This window comes from Nematostella vectensis, chromosome 9 (assembly GCF_932526225.1).
Source record: "Nematostella vectensis chromosome 9, jaNemVect1.1, whole genome shotgun sequence".
Classification (NCBI taxonomy): domain Eukaryota; kingdom Metazoa; phylum Cnidaria; class Anthozoa; order Actiniaria; family Edwardsiidae; genus Nematostella; species Nematostella vectensis.
Window position 1 is genome coordinate 13367998 of NC_064042.1, and position 25584 is coordinate 13393581.

The 25584-nt window shown below is 40.3% G+C and overlaps 1 protein-coding gene across 4 annotated transcripts; it reads right to left on the minus strand.

Annotated features, from left to right (window-relative positions):
* Positions 1-1843: 1843 nt before the first annotated feature.
* On the minus strand, positions 1844-23763 carry LOC5506436 (alpha-dioxygenase 2). Of its 4 annotated transcripts, none has more exons than XM_048732788.1 (14): positions 23693-23711; positions 21947-22030; positions 19719-19923; positions 19001-19148; positions 15047-15171; positions 13334-13511; positions 11918-12084; positions 11327-11548; positions 10292-10424; positions 6289-6454; positions 5671-5803; positions 4340-4530; positions 3520-3806; positions 1844-2127 (listed from the first exon to the last, which is right to left on the minus strand). In XM_048732788.1, the coding sequence occupies exons 3-14, from the start codon at positions 19915-19917 to the stop codon at positions 1959-1961; spliced, it is 2118 nt and encodes a 705-aa protein (XP_048588745.1). In that variant the 5' UTR covers positions 19918-19923; positions 21947-22030; positions 23693-23711; the 3' UTR covers positions 1844-1958. The 4 variants fall into 4 exon arrangements, with proteins under 4 accessions (XP_048588745.1, XP_048588744.1, XP_048588746.1 ...); XM_048732787.1 differs by lacking the exon at positions 23693-23711 and adding an exon at positions 23454-23561; XM_048732789.1 differs by lacking the exon at positions 21947-22030 and having other exon boundaries at positions 23693-23763.
* Positions 23764-25584: the final 1821 nt, after the last annotated feature.

Consider the following 25584-nt stretch of genomic DNA (forward strand, 5'->3'; position numbering starts at 1 on the left):
AGAGCGTAAACACCTGTCAATCTTCCATTACAGTCAGTTAAAAAGTTAAGCGTGACGAGTCCAACTGGGACTCAAGCGCCGCCTAGCGTGACGAGCCCAACTGGGACTCAAGCGCCGCCTAGCGTAACGAGCCCAACTGGGACTCAAGCGCCGCCTAGCCTGACGAGTCCAACTGGGGCTCAAGCGCCGCCTAGCGTGACGAGTCCAACTGGGGCTCAAGCGCCGCCTAGCGTGACGAGTCCAGCTGGGACTCAAGCGCCGCCTAGCGTGACGAGTCCAACTTGTGCTCAAGCGCCGCCTAGCGTGACGAGTCCAACTGGGGCTCAAGCGCCGCCTAGCGTGACGAGTCCAGCTGGGACTAAAGCGCCGCCTAGCGTGACGAGTCCAACTTGGGCTCAAGCGCCGCCTAGCGTGACGAGTCCAACTGGGACTCAAGCGCCGCCTAGCGTGACGAGCCCAACTGGGACTCAAGCGCCGCCTAGCGTGACGAGTCCAGCTGGGACTCAAGCGCCGCCTAGCGTGACGAGTCTAACTGGGGCTCAAGCGCCGCCTAGCGTGACGAGTCCAACTGGGACTCAAGCGCCGCCTAGCGTGACGAGTCCAGCTAGGACTCAAGCGCCGCCTAGCGTGACGAGTCCAGCTGGGGCTCAAGCGCCGCCTAGCGTGACGAGTCCAACTGGGGCTCAAGCGCCGCCTAGCGTGACGAGCCCAACTGGGACTCAAGCGCCGCCTAGCGTGACGAGTCCAACTGGGCTCAAGTGCCGCCTAGCGTGACGAGTCCAACTGGGGCTCAAGCGCCGCCTAGCGTGACGAGTCCAGCTAGGACTCAAGCGCCGCCTAGCGTGACGAGCCCAGCTGAGGCTCAAGCGCCGCCTAGCGTGACGAGTCCAGAACGGCTGCTAGGGAGACATCTAGGACCACGTCCGTATTGGCCATGTGAACTTTTGTCACACACCCTCCCCTCCACAAAAAAATAATTGGTCATTGTGGTTCTCCTTCTGTCCCAGGAACTCGTACTTGTAACGTCCCTATATGTCAGGCGCTCAGTTGTTTGATATAAGAGTCCGTATAGGTTGTGTAATTTTGCCACTCACCCTCCCCTCCCACAAAGAATTATTTGGTCAGTGTGGTCCTCCTTGTATTCCAGGGTTTAGTATTGGTAACGTCGCTTACATAGGCTTTCAGTATCTTGATTATGAGCCCTCATCCGTATATGTAATTTTAACGAACGTCCCTAAATGTCACGCGTCCCTTTATCATATCAAGAAAATTTAGCTAAAAATTGTCGTTTTTCCCAGACGCGGTCACTTCCATATAAGGAAACTAATATAATCCTTATTTGAAAAACCTGCACGATTCTTGTCATTTTTAGGGCTGCCGTACAGCAGGTGCTTCGGAAATTTCGTGAATTGTATTGAGAAGAGAAAAACAGTGACTGTGACCATCTTTAGTCAATGGAAAAGGTTCTGAAAAGTAACTAAAATTCCTCGGTAGCAGGTCCCTAAAACGACAACGGTTTCTTAATATGGTCAACGTCCCTATATGTCAGGTAGCAGTACGGATCCCGGTCAGCTAATTGGCTAAACTTAGAGCGTCCCTCGACATGATTTATATAGTAAGAATAGAACAGATGTAAAAAAAAAAAAAAGGTGTAAAAAAAGGTGTAACATCACGTGTCAATTCTCCTATTGTTCCCCTAGGGGACTGGTGACTAATTTTAATACAATGCACTACACGTGAGGATTATCAAATAGCCAATTTGCGAATTGCGCTCCACTGCTCTTAAAAAAAGCTTTAAATCGAGGCAAAAACTACAGTAAATGCAACAGAATGGGCACAGGGCCTCGATTTAAAGATTTTAATGTCACCAAAATATATATATTTTTTTTATACTTTTAGCTTAAGAGATGTCCACATTCTAAGTGTTGTCACAAAAAAAAAACTAGCAATGTCCAAGTTCAAGTTGCATTCCAATCGAAAAATGCCGTTCGTGCGCTCGCCATTTTCTCCGTCAACTTGTCTGCGTCCGGGAAGGCTCTTAGCAAGACATCCTTCATAGTTTGTTTATTTACCCAGTCAATGCCCGACTGCGTATAGAACTCAGGCTTGAAGTCATCTGTGAAGAACCTGGGACGAAAGAGCAAAAGCTGGTAAGACTAATTTAAACATAAAGCATTCGATATGCATATCCTATCTAAGACCATCTAAGACCATCTGACAGTCCGATGGGGAAACTATTTCCATCGTAGTTCCAACTTCGGCGATTGGCCATATAGCAGAAAATGACTAGAAGCCAAACCGGCTGCTCTCGATATTTTGAAGGCGCGTTTCCAGAGGGGGGATTCGAAGGATCCGGACCCCGCCCTGCTCACGTGACAAGATAAATTCGACTCCGGTTGACTCCTTTGTTGATAGATCAGAAAACGGTCAATTTTATGTCTGCATTTTTATTGAAACAAGTTTCTAGATGGCGATGCCGATTTGATCTGTGGTCAGTTAATCACTACCCTGGACCCAACCCTGCGGACATGACGAAAAAAAATGACGTGACGCTTCAAATAAGACCATTTCACATCGAATAAGCCGGAGAATTTCTTTGAGTACTTAGTAACTTATAGCAAACAAAATATCAAGTGCGACTTTTTTTTTTAAATTGATGCGACTTTTTGTAAAGTGTCATTAAAGTTTTAGCTTTTCGGCCCTGAGCTGATACGCAGGGCAATGATGATCAAAGAAAAATATCTTAAAAAGCCAAAATCTGGTAATGTGCACTTAGGCCTCACTTTATTTTGTGTTTTGAAAATTAGTCCGTAATACACGGAATCTATAGCCATTGTAAGAAATTGTGTCTTCTCTCTCTAATTGGGATTGCGCGTTTTCCAGTTTTTTCCGTCATGTCTACCCTGCGGTTTTACTAGTGACATCCCTGTTTGTCTCATTCTGCAGTTGCCCCTCAAAACATTAACTTACCAGGTTAAATCGCTAAAATGTCGTTTCACCATTAGCAGTATTCAATACAAATGCATGTAAATATCAGGCCCGTACCCATGGGGGGTGGTGTCCGCAAGACGTGCTATTTGTAGAAAACTTTGAAGCATAAGCGAATTAGATAGAAAAAGGTATTCTAGATCACTCTGGTATGTCAAAAACCTATGTCTAACGACTTTTTTGTAGCCAAATCCGAGAATAAATGTTCCATGGAGATACTGAATGGCAGAAAAAATCCCTTTGTTCTTTGGGGATGGTCAGATTTTTATCAGAAAGTTCATCCCCTCCACCTCCCCCCCCCCCCCCCCACCCCCACGGAAAATGAAATCCACTTTTTCGGATGTCGCACCCGCTCCCCCCAAACAAAATCCGGGTACACTTATTGGTTTCGTTAATTTGCATGCAATTTGCATTGAATACGGCGCATGGATGATACGACGACTGAAGATCACCCTTTAGAAATTACATTCAGTTTATTGATACGATGATAAATGCGAATTAATCGTTGGTAAAATATTAAAGATCTCGTACCTGTCGACGACCATTCGGCGATTGGCCATGAGCAAGAATAGTTGAAACGGCGTCTCGCCAAATCCGAAACCATCCGGCTTGTGCTCGGCCAAGCAGCCGATCATAACATCTACACTCTCTATGTCATCATTATAAATCGATCTCAATTCGTTGACATCTTCGGGCGTGACATCGAACTGATTGAAGTCGGTGAGAGGTCGGAGTCCGAGCAGTCGTCGGAATTGATTGTATCGAGGTATGCCGCGCTCACGGTCGCGGATAACATCAATTGTTGCCAGGTCAACCAGCTAGGAAAAAACAAAGGAAAGATCCTGAAGAGAAATTAGCCTGCGTGCATCCGGTTTCAAAATAGGCCTAGAACAAACCCTGTTCTTTTTAGGCGCCGTTCCAAATGCAAATGAACATACAACAATCGAATTAAAAGAACGGCTTTTAAACTAGACCATAGAGTCATTTGCTGTACTCTGACGGAATAGTCTAAAATCCATCATATCGTCTGGACATTGTGAAAAGTGCATATTTACTTAAAAAGTATTGGTCAGTCAATTTTATGTTTGCGGTCAAATGGTTTAGCCAGTAGAAACAGTCATTCCTTGATTAGGACTGTCCTGTGGACCATCTACAGTCCTCGAACCCCGCTGCTGAAAGTGCACCTGACACCTCCCAATAACAAAAACTAATGGTGCAAACAGCCTCCTCCGGACAAAGCCAACATTACCAGGTTAGGATAAACAATAGAAAGCAATGTAGACACTGGATGAGCCCGATCTGATACACGTATCAAAATACTGATGGTAGTCTTAAATAAAAAAGATCATACCGCCCCTCCTCCCTGATGTCTGGGTATAACCAGGTCTGTTGTAGTCACGGGGTAGTTATGCAACACTGGGGCACCTGGATTCTCAGTTCCGAATGTATACACGATGTCATGAAGATCGTTCTGATCAAACACTTTCTGAGCGTTGCCGAACGCAACATCCGGGAGCTTGTACGTGTTACCTGTGGGCTTGCCTACACGAACACAAAGATCATGTGTCAGCATCTGAACATGAAAAAGAATAGTATACCTCAGAGCAGCATGGTCACCAGTTTATTTCCGGAGGGCTGACCGAAACCTCAACCGACACAAGACAGAAGACAAAAGAATCAATTAGAATCCGCGCTATTAAACAGACCATCCGCTCTTAATCACATCCGGAGAAACTTCCAATAGACTCACTGCTTTTATGGGCTTAAAATATTTTTCGCGTTTTCCGTTAAAAATCATCGGAGATTGTTACGTAATCGACCAAAGTAAACTGGTGGCCATGCGACTTTATTACGAGTTCAGAATTCATGCCTAGGAGACACTTACCATGGCAACCGTTTTTTCACACATAGGTTTCCCAAAAACTAAAAAGCAGTGAATTTTTCATATTTTGGTCCTGTTTCTCAGATTTAAATGTCTCTTTTGACTTTATAAGTTTGTTTAGGTGACAAGTTTCACAACAGCGATAGAATTTTTTAACCTCGGATATTTGGGGGGGAAGGGGTGGGTCCATTTTGCTCTCTCAAAGCTGTTGTATTAAATCTAATATTATGCATGTATCATTACTATGGCAGTAATACATGCATGCAAATACTTTTTTCTGTAATAATTCAAGATTTTTTTGGCAAAAATCATAAGAATCCAAGATGGCGGATCCAATATGGCGGAAATTCTTACAAAAAAATGATTACAAACGTTTTTATGGCCTTTTTGCATTGTAAAGCCGTTAAAAGGATGATTTTGACATATCTAAATGATGTAAAATGATTTCAACCCGATATCTGATAATTTAGGCAATATTTGAAAGACTAGCTAGACACCGTACTTATGACGTCATTGTGACGTCATAATTGATTCGACCACACCCAAAATAGGGCGTGACGATTCTTTGCATGCTGGTGATCATTGCCTGTAAGTGTGATGGTCATAGCCCAAGCGGTTCATGAAATACGGAGGGAGGGGGGCCCTTTTAGCCCCCCCCAGACACAGACAGCTCAGGGTTAACAATGCTCAAAAATCAGTAAAATATGTTGATGACTACATAAAGGTAAAGCTCAAATAATTTTTTTGCTCCTTGCTTTCCTTGTCGAGCTGTGTAAGATGACAGTTTTTATTTTAATCACCTGTCTCCATGCTGTAAATGTTAAAGTCATCAGGAAGTAACGGATGGAAGCGGTACATCGCCACAAACTCCTCTGTTATTGAGAAAGGCACTCCACTCAGAGACTTTGGCTGGCCGATATTCGCATGAATCGCCTAAGCGGAAAAAAGTCTATCTTATACTAAGCATAATTAGCCAGTCCCCTAGCAGGCCTAAAAATATTGGGGAGGGGGGCACGATAAAGAGTAGGGGCACAGCCACGCCCCTACTGGTCATTTCCTTTAAAATATTTGGGGGGACTTACCCCAGTTCCCTATCCACTGCTACGGCCCTGTAAGCAACTAATCACAAAAGAAAGAAAGAAACCCTCTGGCTTATTTGCAAGCGCTAAATAAGTTGCTTTTTGTTTTGTTGTAATCGTTTTTGCTGCAAAAAGCCGGAGCGCGCACGAGTTCGGCACCCAAAAAGCAGTGACGTAGCAGACCACGTATGATTGGAGGCGGCACAATACAGAAACATTTAAAGATATTGTGGGGTGCAGCCATGTCCCTACTGGTCATTTCCTATGGGGGGGGGGGGGGTACATGCCATTAGGTACGTATAAGGTTCGTGAGAGTCGCCTATGACAAGCAGTACTCACGCCCTTGTTGAACGTGATGTTGTTCTGGGTCAGCCACATGATGGCGTTTCTGGAGAGGGTTCCAAACCACTCGACCTTCACGGATTCTCGCACGAAATCATTGTTAAGGATAGTTGGCGTCCATTCAACCACGTGGATCTTGGCGATTAATGCGCTTACAATCAACCTTTACAATACAAATCAATGTGCTTACAATCAACATTTATAATACAAATCAAGGTATTTAACAATAAAAATTAATGTGCTTACAATCAACCTTTACAATACAAATCAATGTGCTTACAATCATCTTTTATTAAGAGGGTAACATAAACTTTAAAGTTTTTCTTACCGAAGGCTCTGAAAAATAAGGGGTTTTGATAAATGGAATAAAGTTGTTCCAAAAGGGAAACTTTTGGGCTAGTTTAGCAACCCTGAGACTGTTGGGTTCAGTTACCCAGAACTTCCATGTGTGCATTTCAGTTGTCCATAACTTCCATGTGTGCATTTCAGTTGTCCATAACTTCCATGTGTGCATTTTAGTTGTCCATAACCTCCATGTGTGCATTTCAGTTGTCTATAACTTCCATGTGTGCATTTCAGTTGTCCATAACTTCCATGTGTGCAATTCAGTTGTCCATAACTTCCATGTGTGCATTTCAGTTGTCCATAACTTCCATGTGTGCATTTCAGTTGTCTATAACTTCCATGTGTGCATTTCAGTTGTCCATAACTTCCATGTGTGCATTTCAGTTGTCCATAACTTCCATGTGTGCATTTCAGTTATCCATAACTTCCATGTGTGCATTTCAGTTATCCATAACTTCCATGTGTGCATTTCAGTTATCCATAACTTCCATGTGTGCATTTCAGTTATCCATAACTTCCATGTGTGCATTTCAGTTATCCATAACTTCCATGTGTGCATTTCAGTTATCCATAACTTCCATGTGTGCATTTCAGTTATCCATAACTTCCATGTGTGCAATTCAGTTGTCCATAACTTCCATGTGTGCATTTCAGTTGTCCATAACTTCCATGTGTGCATTTTAGTTGTCCATAACTTCCATGTGTGCATTTCAGTTGTCCATAGCTTCCATGTGTGCATTTCAGTTATCCATAACTTCCATGTGTGCATTTTAGTTGTCCATAACTTCCACGTGTGCATTTCAGTTGTCCATAACTTCCATGTGTGCATTTCAGTTGTCCATAACTTCCATGTGTGCAATTCAGTTGTCCATAACTTCCATGTGTGCATTTCAGTTGTCCATAACTTCCATGTGTGCATTTCAGTTGTCCATAACTTCCATGTGTGCATTTCAGTTGTCCATAACTTCCATGTGTGCATTTCAGTTGTCCATAACTTCCATGTGTGCATTTCAGTTATCCATAACTTCCATGTGTGCATTTCAGTTATCCATAACTTCCATGTGTGCATTTGAGTTGTCCATAACTTCCATGTGTGCATTTAAGTTGTCCATAACGTCCATGTGTGCATTTCAGTTGTCCATAACTTCCACGTGTGCATTTCAGTTGTCCATAACTTCCATGTGTGCATTTCAGTTGTCTATAACTTCCATGTGTGCATTTCAGTTGTCCATAACTTCCATGTGTGCATTTCAGTTGTCCATAACTTCCATGTGTGCATTTCAGTTATCCATAACTTCCATGTGTGCATTTCAGTTGTCCATAACTTCCATGTGTGCATTTCAGTTATCCATAACTTCCATGTGTGCATTTCAGTTATCCATAACTTCCATGTGTGCATTTCAGTTATCCATAACTTCCATGTGTGCATTTCAGTTATCCATAACTTCCATGTGTGCATTTCAGTTGTCCATAACTTCCATGTGTGCATTTCAGTTGTCCATAACTTCCATGTGTGCATTTCAGTTGTCCATAACTTCCATGTGTGCATTTCAGTTGTCCATAACTTCCATGTGTGCATTTCAGTTGTCCATAACTTCCATGTGTGCATTTCAGTTATCCATAACTTCCATGTGTGCATTTCAGTTGTCCATAACTTCCATGTGTGCATTTCAGTTGTCCATAACTTCCATGTGTGCATTTCAGTTGTCCATAACTTCCATGTGTGCATTTCAGTTGTCCATAACTTCCATGTGTGCATTTCAGTTATCCATAACTTCCATGTGTGCATTTCAGTTGTTTATAACTTCCATGTGTGTATTTCAGTTGTCCATAACTTCCATGTGTGCATTTCAGTTATCCATAACTTCCATGTGTGCATTTCAGTTGTCCATAACTTCCATGTGTGCATTTCAGTTGTCCATAACTTCCATGTGTGCATTTTAGTTGTCCATAACTTCCATGTGTGCATTTAAGTTGTCCATAACGTCCATGTGTGCATTTCAGTTGTCCATAACTTCCATGTGTGCATTTCAGTTGTCCATAACTTCCATGTGTGCATTTCAGTTGTCTATAACTTCCATGTGTGCATTTCAGTTGTCCATAACTTCCATGTGTGCATTTCAGTTGTCCATAACTTCCATGTGTGCATTTCAGTTATCCATAACTTCCATGTGTGCATTTCAGTTGTCCATAACTTCCATGTGTGCATTTCAGTTATCCATAACTTCCATGTGTGCATTTCAGTTATCCATAACTTCCATGTGTGCATTTCAGTTATCCATAACTTCCATGTGTGCATTTCAGTTATCCATAACTTCCATGTGTGCATTTCAGTTGTCCATAACTTCCATGTGTGCATTTCAGTTGTCCATAACTTCCATGTGTGCATTTCAGTTATCCATAACTTCCATGTGTGCATTTCAGTTATCCATAACTTCCATGTGTGCAATTCAGTTGTCCATAACTTCCATGTGTGCATTTCAGTTGTCCATAACTTCCATGTGTGCATTTCAGTTGTCCATAACTTCCATGTGTGCATTTCAGTTATCCATAACTTCCATGTGTGCATTTCAGTTGTCCATAACTTCCATGTGTGCATTTCAGTTGTCCATAACTTCCATGTGTGCATTTCAGTTGTCCATAACTTCCATGTGTGCATTTCAGTTGTCCATAACTTCCATGTGTGCATTTCAGTTATCCATAACTTCCATGTGTGCATTTCAGTTGTTTATAACTTCCATGTGTGTATTTCAGTTGTCCATAACTTCCATGTGTGCATTTCAGTTATCCATAACTTCCATGTGTGCATTTCAGTTGTCCATAACTTCCATGTGTGCATTTCAGTTATCCATAACTTCCATGTGTGCATTTCAGTTGTCCATAACTTCCATGTGTGCATTTCAGTTGTCCATAACTTCCATGTGTGCATTTCAGTTGTCCATAACGTCCATGTGTGCATTTCAGTTGTCCATAACTTCCATGTGTGCATTTCAGTTATCCATAACTTCCATGTGTGCATTTCAGTTGTCCATAACTTCCATGTGTGCATTTCAGTTGTCCATAACTTTCATGTGTGCATTTCAGTTACCCATAACTTCAATGTGTGCATTTCCCCTTTTTCTAACTTTTTTCTAACTTTTTTTTAATTTTCTTTTTAACTAACTTAGAAAAGAATAATCTCATGTATTCTCCAGAGCACGCTTGATTTAACTGACTTTATGTGACTTTATACTTCTGTTTTTGTCCATATAATTTTATCAATTGACTCTTTGGGTAACTGGGAGACTGTTGGGCTAGTTTAGCAACCGTGTGGGCAGGTGAGAGTAGGTTATTTTCTCACGGAGGTCTTTATAACACCATACTAATAATTCGATAAGGACAGAACAAAACAGAACAGAACAGAACAGAACAGGACAGAACAGAACAGAACAGAACAGAACAGAACAATTCAGAACGGAACGGAACGGAACAGAAAACACAACATCGCCATGACAGTACATATCACCACATTCCCTCAAGAAAGCGGCATGTATTTACTGTCCTACTATTCATTGTACTATACACCAAATATGAGCAGCGAAAGTGTTGCGTTGTTTTTATAAAATCTAAGGCTAAAAGGCTACGGGAAAAGAGTAAAACAAGATGGCCGCCCTACCGTGCAGTGTCGTGAAGTCTCTGGTCAGACCAGTCAGGGTGCTGGGACTTGAGCTCGTCGCAGATAAAATTGTGCTCGCGAGTAAAGATGTTGTGCATTAGACTTAGTCCAACCCACCAGTTGTTGCTGAAACCTGAGAAGCAATGTCGTGCTTAATAGGGGACTTGCGGTGAGAGATCACGTGACTGTTTTGGCAAACTAGCGCGCGCCCAGGCTTTTAGCGGGAAAATAACAGCAACAAAAAACGGCCCATTTAGCGCTTACGAATAAAGAAATGCTTTATTTTCATTTAAAGATTTTAATTTCGTCGTTCTCTGGCGTGACGGGAGCAGTTATTTTTGTGTTCATTTTCGCTTGAATTTGCCAGCCAAAACTTCACGTGATCTCTTAGCGCTAGTCGCCTAATCACGGGCTGTAGGATAGTGAGAGCGGATATAGTTTCGACCACAACGACTATCTTCTATATAGCACCTGCCGGGTTACGATTCGTGACATGTACGACCTTTAAAATGACGTGCAACGTAAAGGCTATACATTGGATAGTTGCTGTGACAGAAGCAGTCTTAGCTCTCACTATCCTGTAGGTCATGGTCAACACCAGTAATGAGAATAACACCAAAGATGATAACGATGATAATGTCCACAATGGTTATGTTATGATGGTGATGATAATAGTGATGATAATGACGGGAATGTCGACGATGGTGAAGATTCTCTGTATCAGTCGCCATTCTTTGTCATCCTCTAGCAAAATACCAAGTACGTGAAAAGATCCATTTCATTCAGATAATTCGGAAAGAACTTTTGCAAAATTTACTATTTTGTTTAATGACCAATTTGGTGAATAAAGGTAAATAAACCTTGTTTTAAGATGGTTGCTTGGAGATTTTATCGCCTAATTTGTCTTCCAATTTAAGTTGGTTAAATGGTTATTTCAAGAATTTTAACCCATTCCAATATTAAATGAAAACAATAACAAAGGTGTGGCTGACAAGGGCTCTTTAATATCAAACATTCGACACTCAAATCCTTTACCTGTAATTTCGATATTAGTTTTCTTGTCAATCGGAATAAATCCGTCAACATCCACCTTCAGCTTGCCGTCTTTCATGGCCCGAACCCGCTCGTTGGTATGCTTGTCGCTACCGTACACCTGTGAAGCGTCCCACCAATGCGTGACGAGATTTTGAAAACTTTTTGGCCTGCTTGGATCCGGACGGCATGTGTCCGGTCGTGTCCGACTTACATCCATCTTTCCTGTGGATAGAATAATGAATAGGGTTTGGACGACGTTACATAATCAGCAATTCATTATCGCTGTATTCAAAGTTACCATAACCATTAAAAGGTTTCTACAGTACAATATTAAGCAATACCCAAATAACATTTCTATGAGACAACAACAAAGTGAAGAAGTTTTTCACGGCTACTGCATTAAACGTTAATCCGCCCCAAAAGGCCGCGTTTATTTAAAGATTTAAACAAGACACATGCGGTTGTTACGTGTAACGTGTTAGTGTAAGCTGCAAAAAGAAATAATACAAAACATAACCACTAAGAAACCATACGTAGTCCCCGTTGGTGACCTATCCTATCGCCCGTGGACAAGGACTATGTGAATCTCACCTTTCATCTTCTTGTACATTGGATCGTCGTGATGTAAAGGGACCTCAATCGGGTCTTCCTTTATCGGGTCGCCGTGGTCAAACCAGTCATGTATAACAAACTGCACCCAGGCCAGTGCAAACAGGTTCATCCAAGGAGCCTTAACGAACTTCTTGCGCCTCAGAAGCCTGTTAAAAGAGACTTGTGTAAGGTAAGAACGAAAAGACCCCGCTATTTAATATAAAGTATTATAGAGTAATATAGAGTACTCACGATAACCTAGTAGAACGTGTTATAGGTCTGGGCTTAATCCAGATTCAGATGTGCTTGGAATTTTTACTGATTTTTTCAAAGATGTTATTAGAGAGAGGACACACGAATACGCTTGGTTTCAGCATGCGCGCGAGTAATCTCAAAAAGTAGATTGTAACATAAGAAAACATTTCAATTGACAAATTAGATAGATCTCATTTGTTGTGCGTCTGCCCTCTAAAAGATGCACAAAGATGGAGCTGGTTGATAAGAAGAAACCAGAACCACGATAATGGTAATAATGATAACGGCGACAATGATATCAGCAAGGATGATAACGATGATAATGACAAAACGTTGATGATGATAACGATGATAATGATGACAGTGAAGATGACAACGATGATGATAATGATAAAAAAGATGATAATGACGGAAATGATGATGGTTATGACAGCAATGATGATGACGATGATAATGATAATGATCATGATAACAGCGATGATGATGATCATAAAATGTAAATTGAAATGTTTGTCATTTGTATAAAGCACTTAAACATACGAAATGATCAACTGAGTTTCACATGTGACTGACTTTACTCGTCAGTGTGTAGATACGGACTGCTCCACGCAGTTTACAATCATGAGTGAGTGAGTTATTGTGTAAGCATTGTTACTGAAGATGGTACCACGGTCAAGCGTCCCCAGCGGTTCTTTTACGTCCCCCAATACAGGTTAATGATATTCGATGAGAGACGGGACCTCCAGCTTAAACACGAGGTTCCGCTATAAAAGGGAACCCCCCCCCCCCCCCCCCCCTCGGGCTCAATCAGCCATCAATGAGTCAACATGTCTGGACAATTGTTCTGAGCGCTTAATTCGAATTTCATATTCTAAACCAAAATAAATAATCATTCCTAGAGTTGTTTATCTAAAAATGTTTAAAATAATGTTATACCAAGCTGTGTGCGCTCTAAAATACGAGCATTTTCATCACAGCGCGAGAATAATTTATGCAGGTGCGCTAAATTATGGATAGCGCAAAATTTAAAATTTTGCACCGCAAACGTGAGTGAACAAGGGCTCGAACCCCGGCCCTCTTGCTTGAGAAGCGAAGCCCGTACCACTAAGCTATCGCGCCACTCTACATCAAGCTAAGCTTAATCATAATGATTACACTCACTTGTTACTGATGACCCTTGGATTAGGCTCCAGCAATCTTATGTTGTCTCCTGTCACAGTGTGCTTGTGATCGAAGTTTCTCCCGAGTCTGTAGAAGCGTGTCCCCATCTGCGTTAAGTTGAGATCATTACACGACCCGTCCACCTGGCGTACACGAGTCATTGCCTCAGTGCAGAAGTCTAACCGAAGTAAAAAGATAAATATTTCAATGTTTTATGTTATAATTTATTACCTTCTCTCTGAATTGGGTAAAAAGCAAACCATGTATATTTTCGTTATGTAGATCAATTCTATTATTCTAGTATTGTTCTATGTTTCTTCGGACAAAATGTTAAGTAATCACCCATGCAAGAACTAGGCAAAGTCCCATTGTCCTGCGGCAAAAAGCTTTCCCCACGTAGGAGATACACAGGCACAAGATATAGAATATAGTGAGATTTTGAGGAAATTACAGAGATTCGGGATCCTAGATTTTATGTTTTTAACCACTTGACAAAATTTACGCAAGGTTTCCCACGTTAGATTTGTCTAATAAGCCATATTACACATACTAATAAATCCTAGAACTCAAATATTCAAAAACGTTAGGCAGCATTTAGTTTTAAGTGTAACTCATGTTGGTTATTTTTTGTCTTGACCAATCAAATTTCGAGTATTAACAAAGGCATTTTTACATACACGCGTACATATACCGTTAGGTTGCCTATAGTTTTTACACTGAGCATTACTTAAAAAAGAAGTCAAAGTTGAACAAAAAAGGAACTAGACGACCTCTTGCAAGTTTTATTCTTATTATTTACAAAGCCGTAGCAGGAGGTGGGGCACTGAGGGCATGTGCCCCCCCTACCTCAATATCTTCCAAAATTATAAAGGGATGACCAAAAGAAGCGTGGCTGTGCCCCCGCAAAATTTTCTTACTGTTTCTGTATTGTGCCCCCCAATCTACGTGGCCTACTACGTCTCTGATTTACCACTATTTACGTGAATAGGTAAAAATGTTTGGAGTCAGTACGTTAAGTACGAGCTACATGTCTTCATTCTGTGACTAAGGCAACAGTGTGCAGTTATTTTCGTAAGCAGGTCAGAGAATTTCCTGGACTCGTGCCTGTGTATCGAGGATTTCATGGCATAGTGAGTGTAATCTGAAATCACTATTAAATGATCGAAAGATTTATTAATTCAGGAACGGCGGAAGGGGAGGGGCAGGGGGCGCAGCGCCCCCCCCCCCCCCCCCCACACACACACACACAAACACACTTTTCTGTTTCTTTGAATATATATGAACGTTTTTCAAACCAACTGGTTTCAAGCGGTATATATGCAACCAACAACAAATTTGTTGAACAGTTTAAAATCCCCGCGTTCTAATAAAAAAGGATTTGGAACCACCAACCACCCCTGCCTCTGAAACCACCACCCACCCCTCTCCCTGAAACCACCACCCACCCCTCTCCCTGAAACCACCACCCACCCCTCTCCCTGAAACCACCAACCACCCCTCTCCCTGAAACCACCAACCACCCGTCCCCCCCAAGACCATTACCCACCCCTCTCCCTGAGACCACTACCCACCCCTCCCGCTGAGACCACTTCCCACCCCTCGCCCCCCCCCCCCCCCCCCCCACACACACACACACACACTTATGGTACCACTCCGCCGCCCCTGTGATTGTATTATTTGCATTGATGCTCGATGCTATGGAGCTTTACTCACAGGTCCTGTACAGTGCCATGTGTTTTTTGCCGCCACAAATCTGTTGCTTGTCCCCTTTACACTTCTTGCGGCATTCGCACACTTTAGATTTCCCATGAACATTATAGTCCATACCACATAAGCACCTGCAAATCACATTTTTATTAGTTGATGATGCTCTGCTGTTGTTATCTAATGATACAAGAGAAGATAAGGGCTCACATCGTTATACCATACATGAAGTATACCTCCGTATTGTCCGCTCATAAGTAAGAACCGTGTCTGCTATCTAAGAATCGGCATGTTCTTAGCATGTTTTGTTGAGATCCCAGGCTTGAAATTCTTATAAAAATGGTGCTTCTAAAAAGAAGAGTGTCTTGAGCTTGTTTGTTTTATTATTGGGTACCCTTTGTTTTCCTTTGTGTCAAGCCAAATCCCAGAATGCCTCACTAGATTCTTCGAAAATGGCGTCCACACACAAACACAAAACAAACACAAAACGTAGTTTCGAGTGTGACCTCTATGGTAAATGCTTCAACCAGTCTGGAAATTGCAACGTACACAGAAGGACACATTTTGGTGAGAGGCCGTACAGATGTGAGCAATGTGGGAAATGCTTCAGTCAGCCTGGAAATCGCAACGTACACAGAAGGACACATTTTGGTGAGAGGCCGTACAAATGTGAGCAATGTGGTAAATGTTTTTCACAGGCTGGAAACCTCAAGACACATGTTCTCACACATACAGGAGAAAGGGAACACCAGTGTCCTCAGTGTGGTAAATGTTTTTCACAGGCTGGAAACCTCAAGACACATGTTCTCACACATACAGGAGAAAGGAAACACCAATGTCCTCAGTGTGGTAAATGTTTTTCACAGGCTGGAAACCTCAAGACACATGTTCTCACACATACAGGAGAAAGGGAACACCAGTGTCCTCAGTGTGGTAAATGTTTTTCGCAGACTGGAAACCTCAAGACACATGTTCTTACACACACAGGAGAAAGGGAACACCAGTGTCCTCAGTGTGGTAAATGTTTTGCACTGGCTGGAAACCTTAAGACACATGCTATCACACATACAGGAGAAAAGCAACATCAGTGTCCTCAGTGCTATAAATGCATTGCATTGGCTGGAACCCTAAGAAAACATGCCCTGACACATACAGGATACTAGACACATCAGTCTCATCAGTGTGGTACAGTGGAACCTGTCTTTTATGGGAGAAAGAAAATGCATCGTAAAATCAAGGCATTGTTACAAAGCGGTCCTCGATTTTATGATAGCGAGCGCGGGTTAATTATCAACTATAACAAAATAATAATATTGTGACTTCTCTGTTTAAGACTGTACAATTTTTCTCTGTAAGACTGTAATATGTGTTTAACAAGTTTAAAAAAAAAAATGATAAATTGTACTGTATGTGTGTGGTGTCTTGAGTTTTCTCTCTTTGTTGATAGAGAGAATCAGTAATATCCTTGTATGTAGGTCAAAATTATGCTTGGGAGAACAGATTATCAAAAGACATGCCCAAACACATACAGGGGAAAAGCCACACCAGTGTCCTCAGTGTGGTAAATGCTTTGCACTGGCTGGAAACCCACATATGTGGGAGAAGGGCACACCAGTGTCCTTAACATGTTAAATGCTTTGCTTTCGCTGAAAATCTCAACAGGCATGCTGCACACATACAGAAGAAAAGCCACATTACTGTCACTGATTAACTTTTATGGGCTGTGACCTAAAAACATCATCTTACACATTACTGGAGTATTGTAAATCGCTGATAAACTCAAAACACATGCTCTTTCACATTTAAGGTTATCAATTTTACATGTTGTATTTTGCATATTTTAAGTTAGAAATAAAAAAAAGTTTTGTTCTTCTCGTCTAGGCGTTGGAGTTTTATTTTAGCGAGAAAACCCTGAGGTCGTTATTTTGCCGCCATTTTGGAAAATATGGACTTGAAAGGGGTAGGGCGAGCTGGAAAAGGGGAAATATTTTTTTTTGTCAACCATTGCCCGTCTTGCTCTTCTGTATCCAAAATAGCCAAACAAATGTATACTCCTTCACAGGCACGTAAGGGGGCAGAACATGTGATTTTGGAAGGGGCGAAGGTGATTTTGAAAAAAAAGATTTCTGAAACATTTGTTTGAGGAAAAGAATCCCTGCAACCCAATCCTACACCATTTTACACGATTTCACGTGCCAAAAATTATGAAATTATAAAGGCAGAAACCGAAAGTTGTGAAGGGAGAGATGTCGGACTCTGAAATAACGATAAACTTGACTGGATCATCAACTTGGACAAGGAGGGCAACTTAACAGTATTCATTTTCCAGATTTAAAGACATTTTGTTGATTGATGTCGTAAAGGGGTGGGGGGCTCTGAACATTTTGGAGTTCAGAAAAGGGGGGTACCGAAAAAAAATGACTGTTTACAATGAATGGAGGTCTCTGAAATTTTAACGTGTCTTGAGTGAAAATGGAATTTCTCAGCGATAGTTCGCAGAATATTGTTGCTGTTACTGATCGATATGTTATTTTTATTGTAATGATAGATAATCCATAGCTTATTCCCTTATACTAGCGACCACTGACAGGCGCCTACCCAGGATTGGCCAGGGGGGGGGGGGGGGTACACGGTCATAGGTATGACTTGGAAAAGCAAAGTACTTGGAGATTGCTTAATAACAAATGACCCACTTTTTGGCCACCAAGAGGGCAGCCCCCCCCCCCCCCCCCCCCACCACCACCACAACAGCCGAAGGTCTACTTTCTCAATAGACGTGCTATTTGTAGACAAAAGTACAAAGCATAAGCTAGATCACTATGGTATGTGGCCAAATCCGACAATTAACGTCACGTGGAGATACTGCAAAGGCATAAAAAATATCTTTTTGTTTTTTCGGGGGTGGTCAGATTTTTATCAGAGATATTACTCCGCCCCTCCCCCCCGGAAAAATTAGGTCCACTTTCTCGGATTTCGCACCCCCCCCCCCCCCCCCCCCCCCAAGAATAATCCTGGGTACGGGCCTGCAGGATGCGCGCGCTATGCCTCTTTGTTTGGATCTATTCTTGATATAAACATTTTGTCCTCCACAGTCCTTTGTTGCCAATAAGTAATTAATATCCCATGCCTTCTTTTGATTTTTCTTTTTCTTTCTAAGATAAAACCTCTTTTTTATTGACTGTCATTACATGTTTTTTATGAAACATTTGCAATAAAAAATACTAGAGGATTTTGTTGTGTTTGTGTTTGTGTTGATGGCATAAATATTTCTTTTTGTTTTCTTTGCACTTGCGTAAATAAAAAAATAAATGCAATAACAATGAAAACAAGTATACAGTACTGATATTACAATATGGTTATTTTTGGTTCTAACAGAAAATTTACCCCTAAGAGATAGCACATTGAGGGTGATCAAAGAATTTTAAGATATAGAGATAACATCAAAGCAAACACATTTAAGATTTAATTTCTTAATCCTATTACAGCTCAAGCTCTGCTGTGACTTTGCTCTCTATGCTAGCGTATGCATGATGACAGTAGACTAAAGAATGGAAATAATTATATTGTTTATAAGATGACTCAATCTGGTTATAACAGCCATACTCCTAACAGATAGAACATAGAGGGCAGTCAAAGCAATTTTTAACCCTAATCCCCATTTACTTTTATGGAGTCCCCTCCCCCAGCCTGGAAAGCTGGTGTTTATTACCCCAATCAGTGTTATAATATGGCGTTTACACATTTTATCGTAATTAAATGTGTGTTTTTTAATGATAGAAAAAAAAGGGGGAGCTCAAACAAATTGCAAATCCACATGCAATCCCAAGTTATCCCAGTCAACCTTGCACGAGGGTCTAGTCTTATTTAAGAATCAATCAATCTAGTTTGAAAAGACTGCTTCAAAACATGCGCAAAAAGCATTTTCGGCATTTCTATGATAACCGTTTATTGTGTCCTTTTTACCTTTTGCCGTCATGCAACGCTGCATATGGGTATCTTTCCTTTTTGCATTCTCTGACACACATAGCTGGAGTGACCTGGCCTTTGTATTTTTCATCAAACCCGCTGTCGTACATCTCTCTCTCTTTATAGCACCCGATAAGACCAGACCCTAGATAATACAAGTAGTGAAAAAGGAAAAAAAAAAGTCTTGTGTCAAAATCAATCCGATTATATTATTACTATATATATATATAAAATAATAATTTTACTTCTGGTTTGCGTTTCCAACTCTAAAATCTTTGCTCAAAACGGACCCGTCGCATTTTTTTAGGCAGAGAATATTTACCTAGTTGCCGCCTACAAAACAACTAAAGAAAGTATAAAAAAAAATTGTGCGAAAATTTTATTATTTGGGAGAATTCAAAACGCATACGTTACTTTGTAGGCACCCTCACAAATAATGTTTTAAACCTACATTGCAGATACTTCAACAGCTATGACTATAAATTTTTTCTGTAATGACGTCATATGATGATGTCATCGCCTGAAATAAAATTACGTTGTTTATAAACAATGATGTCATGCCTATTTTTTTTCCATTCACAAATGTTTGGCGGATGTATAGCGTCTGGAAGTTTTCATATCAGTACTGTGAAACTCTCACGATATAAATCGAAGGCAAAATGAAATTGCCCCTTTCATAATGAAATCCCAGTTTCTACCAATGATGAAATCTTACCAAGCATCGGGTCGTTACATTTCTGAATCCCGTGGGGGAGGGGGTTGGGGTAGGAGTCGAACAGGTTTGACCGGAACAACCTTTCCTTCTCGAAGAATGTATAGGCCATGACGAGGACCACAGGCATCTTCCACCATATGGTGCCTTTTGTCAGGTAGCCCCCAATCATGGCCAGCAGCTTGGCGAGACCGGGATCCATGGTAACCTAAATAACACAGGAACCCCATCTAAAATAAAATACTGCCTAGAAAATACAGGGTGCAGGGCTTCCTGTTTCAATACTAAATGTCGTTTCCATGGTTCTCGGGAGATTATCAAATACTGTAAGTTTTTTTTAGATTCGTTGGACATGATAATTGATTATTGACAAATTTCGACTGTTAACGATTGCCAAATTTCTAACAAGGCGAGAATAGGTGCAGAAATAAGTGAGAAGTGAATAACTTTCCCCGCAAGGCAACGCTTTGTCACAAAAAGTCAGAAAAATATAAGCGGCTGTAGACTGCTTGGGGACCCTGTGGGTCAGTGTGTCATATGGTACAAAAGGCTGGCTTCAGTCAAGATCAGTCAGTTCAAGATGACAGATTTGTTTGTTTGTTTGTTGTTGTTTTTTTTTTGTTTGTTTTTTTGCCTGCCTAACACCTTCTAAGTTTTCGGCGTCTCCGGCAGAGTTTTCGCTTCCCTGGTACAATTTCTCTCTGACCTAGTGGAAAATCTCCCTCTCGCACGAAAATAGACATCTAAAAAAAATCTGACTGTCTAGTCCTGGTACTGGAAAACTTCACTCGCTTGGTAAGCAACTTGATGGGCTTTTCTAAAGTTATTACTCGCCACGTGTGTTACATAGAGTTGTTTGATTTCCAACACATGCAAACGCTTTCTTTAAACATGTTCTCTTGCTGTGCATATTGCCTTATCATCATCATTGAGTTTTTGCTGTACTACTTTTTTAAATCAGAATCCTATAAGTAGAGGAAAGTATATTCAAGTTAGGATAATAAATGAATCGTTATTATTGCTATTACATGTTGTCTCTTGCTGAGCATATTGCCTTATCATCATCATTGAGTTTTTGCTGTACTAAATGTTTAAATCAGAATCCAATAAGTAGAGGAAAGTATTCTGTTGTAGGGATAATAAAAGAATCGTTCTTATTGCTAATACGCTGTTAACAAGTAGGTGTTACTCCGTCCAATAAGTCGTCAGGGCGATTAATAGAGTTTCCAGAAATATTTCTCAGGTGAGATATTTCATATTCCGTCAGGGCTATGATAAGCCATAATGCCAGTTTTTAAGTTTATATTTCTTATTTCATATTTTAGATTAATAGAATTTCCAGAATATTCCCTATTCCGGAATAACAACATATACTATGACAGTCTTTCTAACATTAACTCACACAAAAATGCTACGATCGAAAGGTTGAAGATGGTTATGACTTGTTCCCAAACCCCTTTTTCTTGGCTCGTTCAAAAAAAAATAAATAAACCGGATAGAGCTCAAAGGGCATGTGTTTTAAAAAAATCTGCTATTTGTTCTTACAGCTTCGGCCACCACAATAGTTGGTCAAATAGTAGGTTGTACAATATATTTGTTTTAAATGAAGAACATTTTTTTAAGTTATAGTGGCAACAAAGGCAAGAAATACAAATCTCTTTTGGTGACGTCGAAAGGTTTAGTTTGATAATCATATCCCACCATCTATCCCTTTAGCCACGATGATATCAATTGATCATAAAATACCCTCTTCTATGATCCAAGTAGTCAAAATTGATGAAGTAAAACTGATAGTTCAAAAAAATAACCTTATAGTCACTAGTCCCAACTTGTTTTATGTGCACCACCAGTAAAGATTATTTCATTTTGAATGTCGTTTTTACAAGTTTATTTTATTTTACACCTTTTCTCTCAATTTCCATTCAGTATCTTCCGCTTTGCACGAAATCGAAAATAAAGATAAAAATTGACAGAACCAGATCTTATTTTTTAAAGTTCAATATAGAACAATCATTTTTGTTAACTACTTGAATTTTTTATTCTGCTATATTTTACGAACGTCTAATAGAAAGTAAATGACATAGAATAAAGTTTCTTATTGTTTTTTTGAACGAGAAAGTGGCAATTCAATAAGATACCTTTATCTTACAGCCATTTTCAATCTTTATTTTCTAGCTAACTTGTTTTAAGAATGGATTGAAATTAGATCGGACAACTTACTGAATACTCACCGAAATATTTTTTCGGCCTTTTGCTTCCTCGTTTTACTTCGTTCACGTTCCCGGGCTTGTATGGCGATTTCTCGAGAGGGAGTCCTAAAAATGCAGTGAGCACTCGTGATGCGAGGGACCCAGTTTCGATTATTCACACCACTAAGATTGACACTACATCCGCTGATGGCCTTAATGATTGTTAACATGAAATGCTGTTTATCATTCACAGGAAATTAGATGCAAGGGTGATAAAGAGATTTTTATTATTTGGACCGTTCTATCAATTGTTTAAACAAAGCCTTAGATAATAAGTTCTGAAGATTTTTTTTTTCTTTTTTCGTAAAAGAAATAATACAAACTCTACCGGAAATTTACTTAGAAAAGATGCTTAGTTAAATGTAATTTGAATATTTAACGAAATCAACTGATATATTGTCCTATTTTTACTCATTTAGAAATGAAGGAACGTTTGGTAAACTTAGTCACACCTGCCAGACGCTCTGACAGAAAATACCAAAACGATGAAATGTATAGATTAATATTATGACTAAAGTCATCCAACAAATCATGGAAAGAAATCAGAGAAATCTATGTTAACAGAAAAAACATAGCACTTGACTAAATTCTACTCGGAAGCTCACCATTAATCTTAAGATAAGTTGACAACGCACTGTTAAACAAACACTTTCTATATTAATCTGTTGTTGCGGACATTCATCCAAGTTTCGGATATTAGATTTGTAGAATATCGTTTCTAGTTCGTCGGTGAATGTTATTGTGTTAATTCTAAAAAGGTTAAACTCCATTAACTGACTTTTATTTGTATATCTAAAAGGTACATTATTTGGATAACAACAACAAATTATCAGGACGTGATCTAGGAAGGCCTGGCTTGAGTTTGAAGGTTTATTGATTACGATGGAAGACAGCGCTAGCGTTTGATTAAAAAAATGTACCCAACCTCTTCGATACCGAAAAAGTTGTGCGCAAAGTTTCTAGACTTTCTAGACTTTTTAGACCTTTTAGATTTTTGAAAGTGTGTCCGACGTTAAAACTTATTTTTGACCTCTGCTCGCTTAAATTTCTCGACGAACAAACGTTCTAATCTTAAACATTTAAAGAGGAGATTAAACAGAAAAACTCAATTATTTTTATGAATCAACGCCAGCGACTTGATTGATCACAGGTAGCCCAGGCAATGGTTTCGAAGCTTGTTGGTAGCTTGTAATCGGCTGTTATTCTTAAGAGGTAAAACGAGTGGATTGAAGTCGCGATTTTTTGTGAAACATTGCCAATAAAATTGCCTTTAAACTTAGAACATGCCTTGTTGTTGTCATATTTATGTGTAATATACGATTTTGGGGGGTTTCCGTAACGGAATATATGACTTCTCTCCCCCTACTAAGGAAAGAAACAAGGTTGGAGGCGCAATTTTCGGTAGCACTCAAATACCGTCGAAATTGGCGAGGAAAATACAACAAACGAAATATTTTTATCTCGCAGACCTATGCCAGGGTACACTTACATTCGATATGTGGCAAAACATCCGAGCTAAATCATTTTCCCTGGCCGCTAGCAATTTTTTAAAACGAGTAAGCAGCGATTTGAATCCTTGACCGGCGCCGTTGGACAATTAGGTACGCTGAACACGAAGCGAAGCAAACTATTATTTGCCTGCGAGGTGGAAAGTCTGCAAGGCTGTCATCGGCGCATAGTAATCTGTTATATAAATTAAACAAAAATAAGAGATAACAGATTACTTACCTTGCTTCGAAAACTGATAGTTCTGAATTTTAGACCACGAAAAATTATGAAATCCGTATCGAATGCGCCGGTGACAACCTCGCGCTTGCTTCGCTCCGTGTTCACCCGAGCGTACCTAATTGTCCAACGGCGCCGGTCAAGGATTCAAATCGCTGCTTACTCGTTTTAAAAAATTGCTAGCGGCCAGGGAAAATAGTTTAGCTCGGATGTTTTGCCACATATCGAATGTAAGTGTACCCTGGCATAGGTCTGCGAGATAAAAATATTTCGTCTGTTTTATTTTCCTCGCGAATTTCGACGGTATTTGAGTGCTACCGAAAATGGCGCCTCCAACCTTGTTTCTTTCCTTAGTAGGGGGAGAGATGTCATATATTCCGTTACGAAAACCCCCCAAAATCGTATATTACACATAAATATGACAACAACAAGGCATGTTCTAAGTGTAAAGGCAATTTTATTGGCAATGTTTCACAAAAAATCGCGACTTCAATCCACTCGTTTTACTTCTAAGAATAACAGCCGATTCCAAGCTACGAACAAGCTTCGAAACCATTGCCTGGGCTACCTGTGGATTGATCGGCGGAGTTGGTGATTTTCTTATAGAAACACGTCCACACAATCGTACTCTTTTGAGTTCAATTTGGCGTCGTTATGTTCACTAAAAAGCTCTAGATGACAACAGTTGTCAAAGCATGTCGTGAGCAAATCACATATCGCGACCACATCGTCCATATCGACTCTTGTGCTCTATACATGACACACTGTGACATTTTTTGCAATATATTCACCTATTTCGGTCGCACCCGAGAATCGATGTATCATCGCCCGCAGTAGTTCATGGGTAATGTATAAATGGCTGAATCCTGGTCTCTGAACTCCTTGTGAGAACGTTTAGAGGTACATAAACAAAAATTCCGAAGCTTTCTTAATCTTTGTTGTTTTTTATTTAAGCTTATAATATTTTTTTTTATACCCATCATGAAGTACTGCGGGTTACGACACAGCATATGAAGAAAACGTTGTCGTTTTGAGGGACTGGTACCGAGGAATCTTAGTTTTTTTCAGATACTTTCTCCACTGACCAAAAAAAAGATCACAGTCACTGTTTTTCTCTTCTGATTACAAGTCATAAAGTTAACGAAGCACCTGCGGTACGGCAGCCTTAAAAATGACAAGCAAATCATGCAGTTTTTCCAAATAAGGAATATATTAGTTTCCTTATATGGAAGTGACCGCGTTTGTCAAAAACGACAATTGATATGATTCTCCGAGTGCAATTGAAATGGTGTTTATAATAACGAGATCCAAGAACTGTATCTCGAATAGAGGCCTTGCCATTCATGTCAGAAATCTTGTTGAAAAAGAAGAAGGGCTAACGCTCCGTCAACAAAACAAGGCTGTTTTAACAAAGGCGTAAAAGATGCCATATCATATAAGTTTGTGCTGATTTATTTCCCTGATTCTGCCATGCCTACGCAGACTATCTAGTTTTTATACAGCTTGTCTTTAGTTTATCTAGTCATATCAGGTTGCTTTAAAGATAGTTTGCATGTAACGTACATTACATTAGACGTACATTAGACAACAAATTTGTTGACTTTACAAAATAAACGGCGCGTGAAAAGTTGGGAGCAGATAACTAGTGTTCAGCAAAGAACGCGTGCAACCAGGCCCTTTCCCCCTTAAAAAATTATTGTTACATGCCTACTCTTTATTTCAATTTACTAATGACGTTTACTAATTCAAGAAAAAGGGTTTAATCCTCTGGTTTAATTTTGCCGTTGCTTTTTTTTGTCTCCCCTTAGTTGATTGCAACTAATAAATTGGGCACAGCTTTATACTCCAATCAGCGTTGTTTATAAAAAGTAAACGGAAGCATGTCCCCGCTTCAA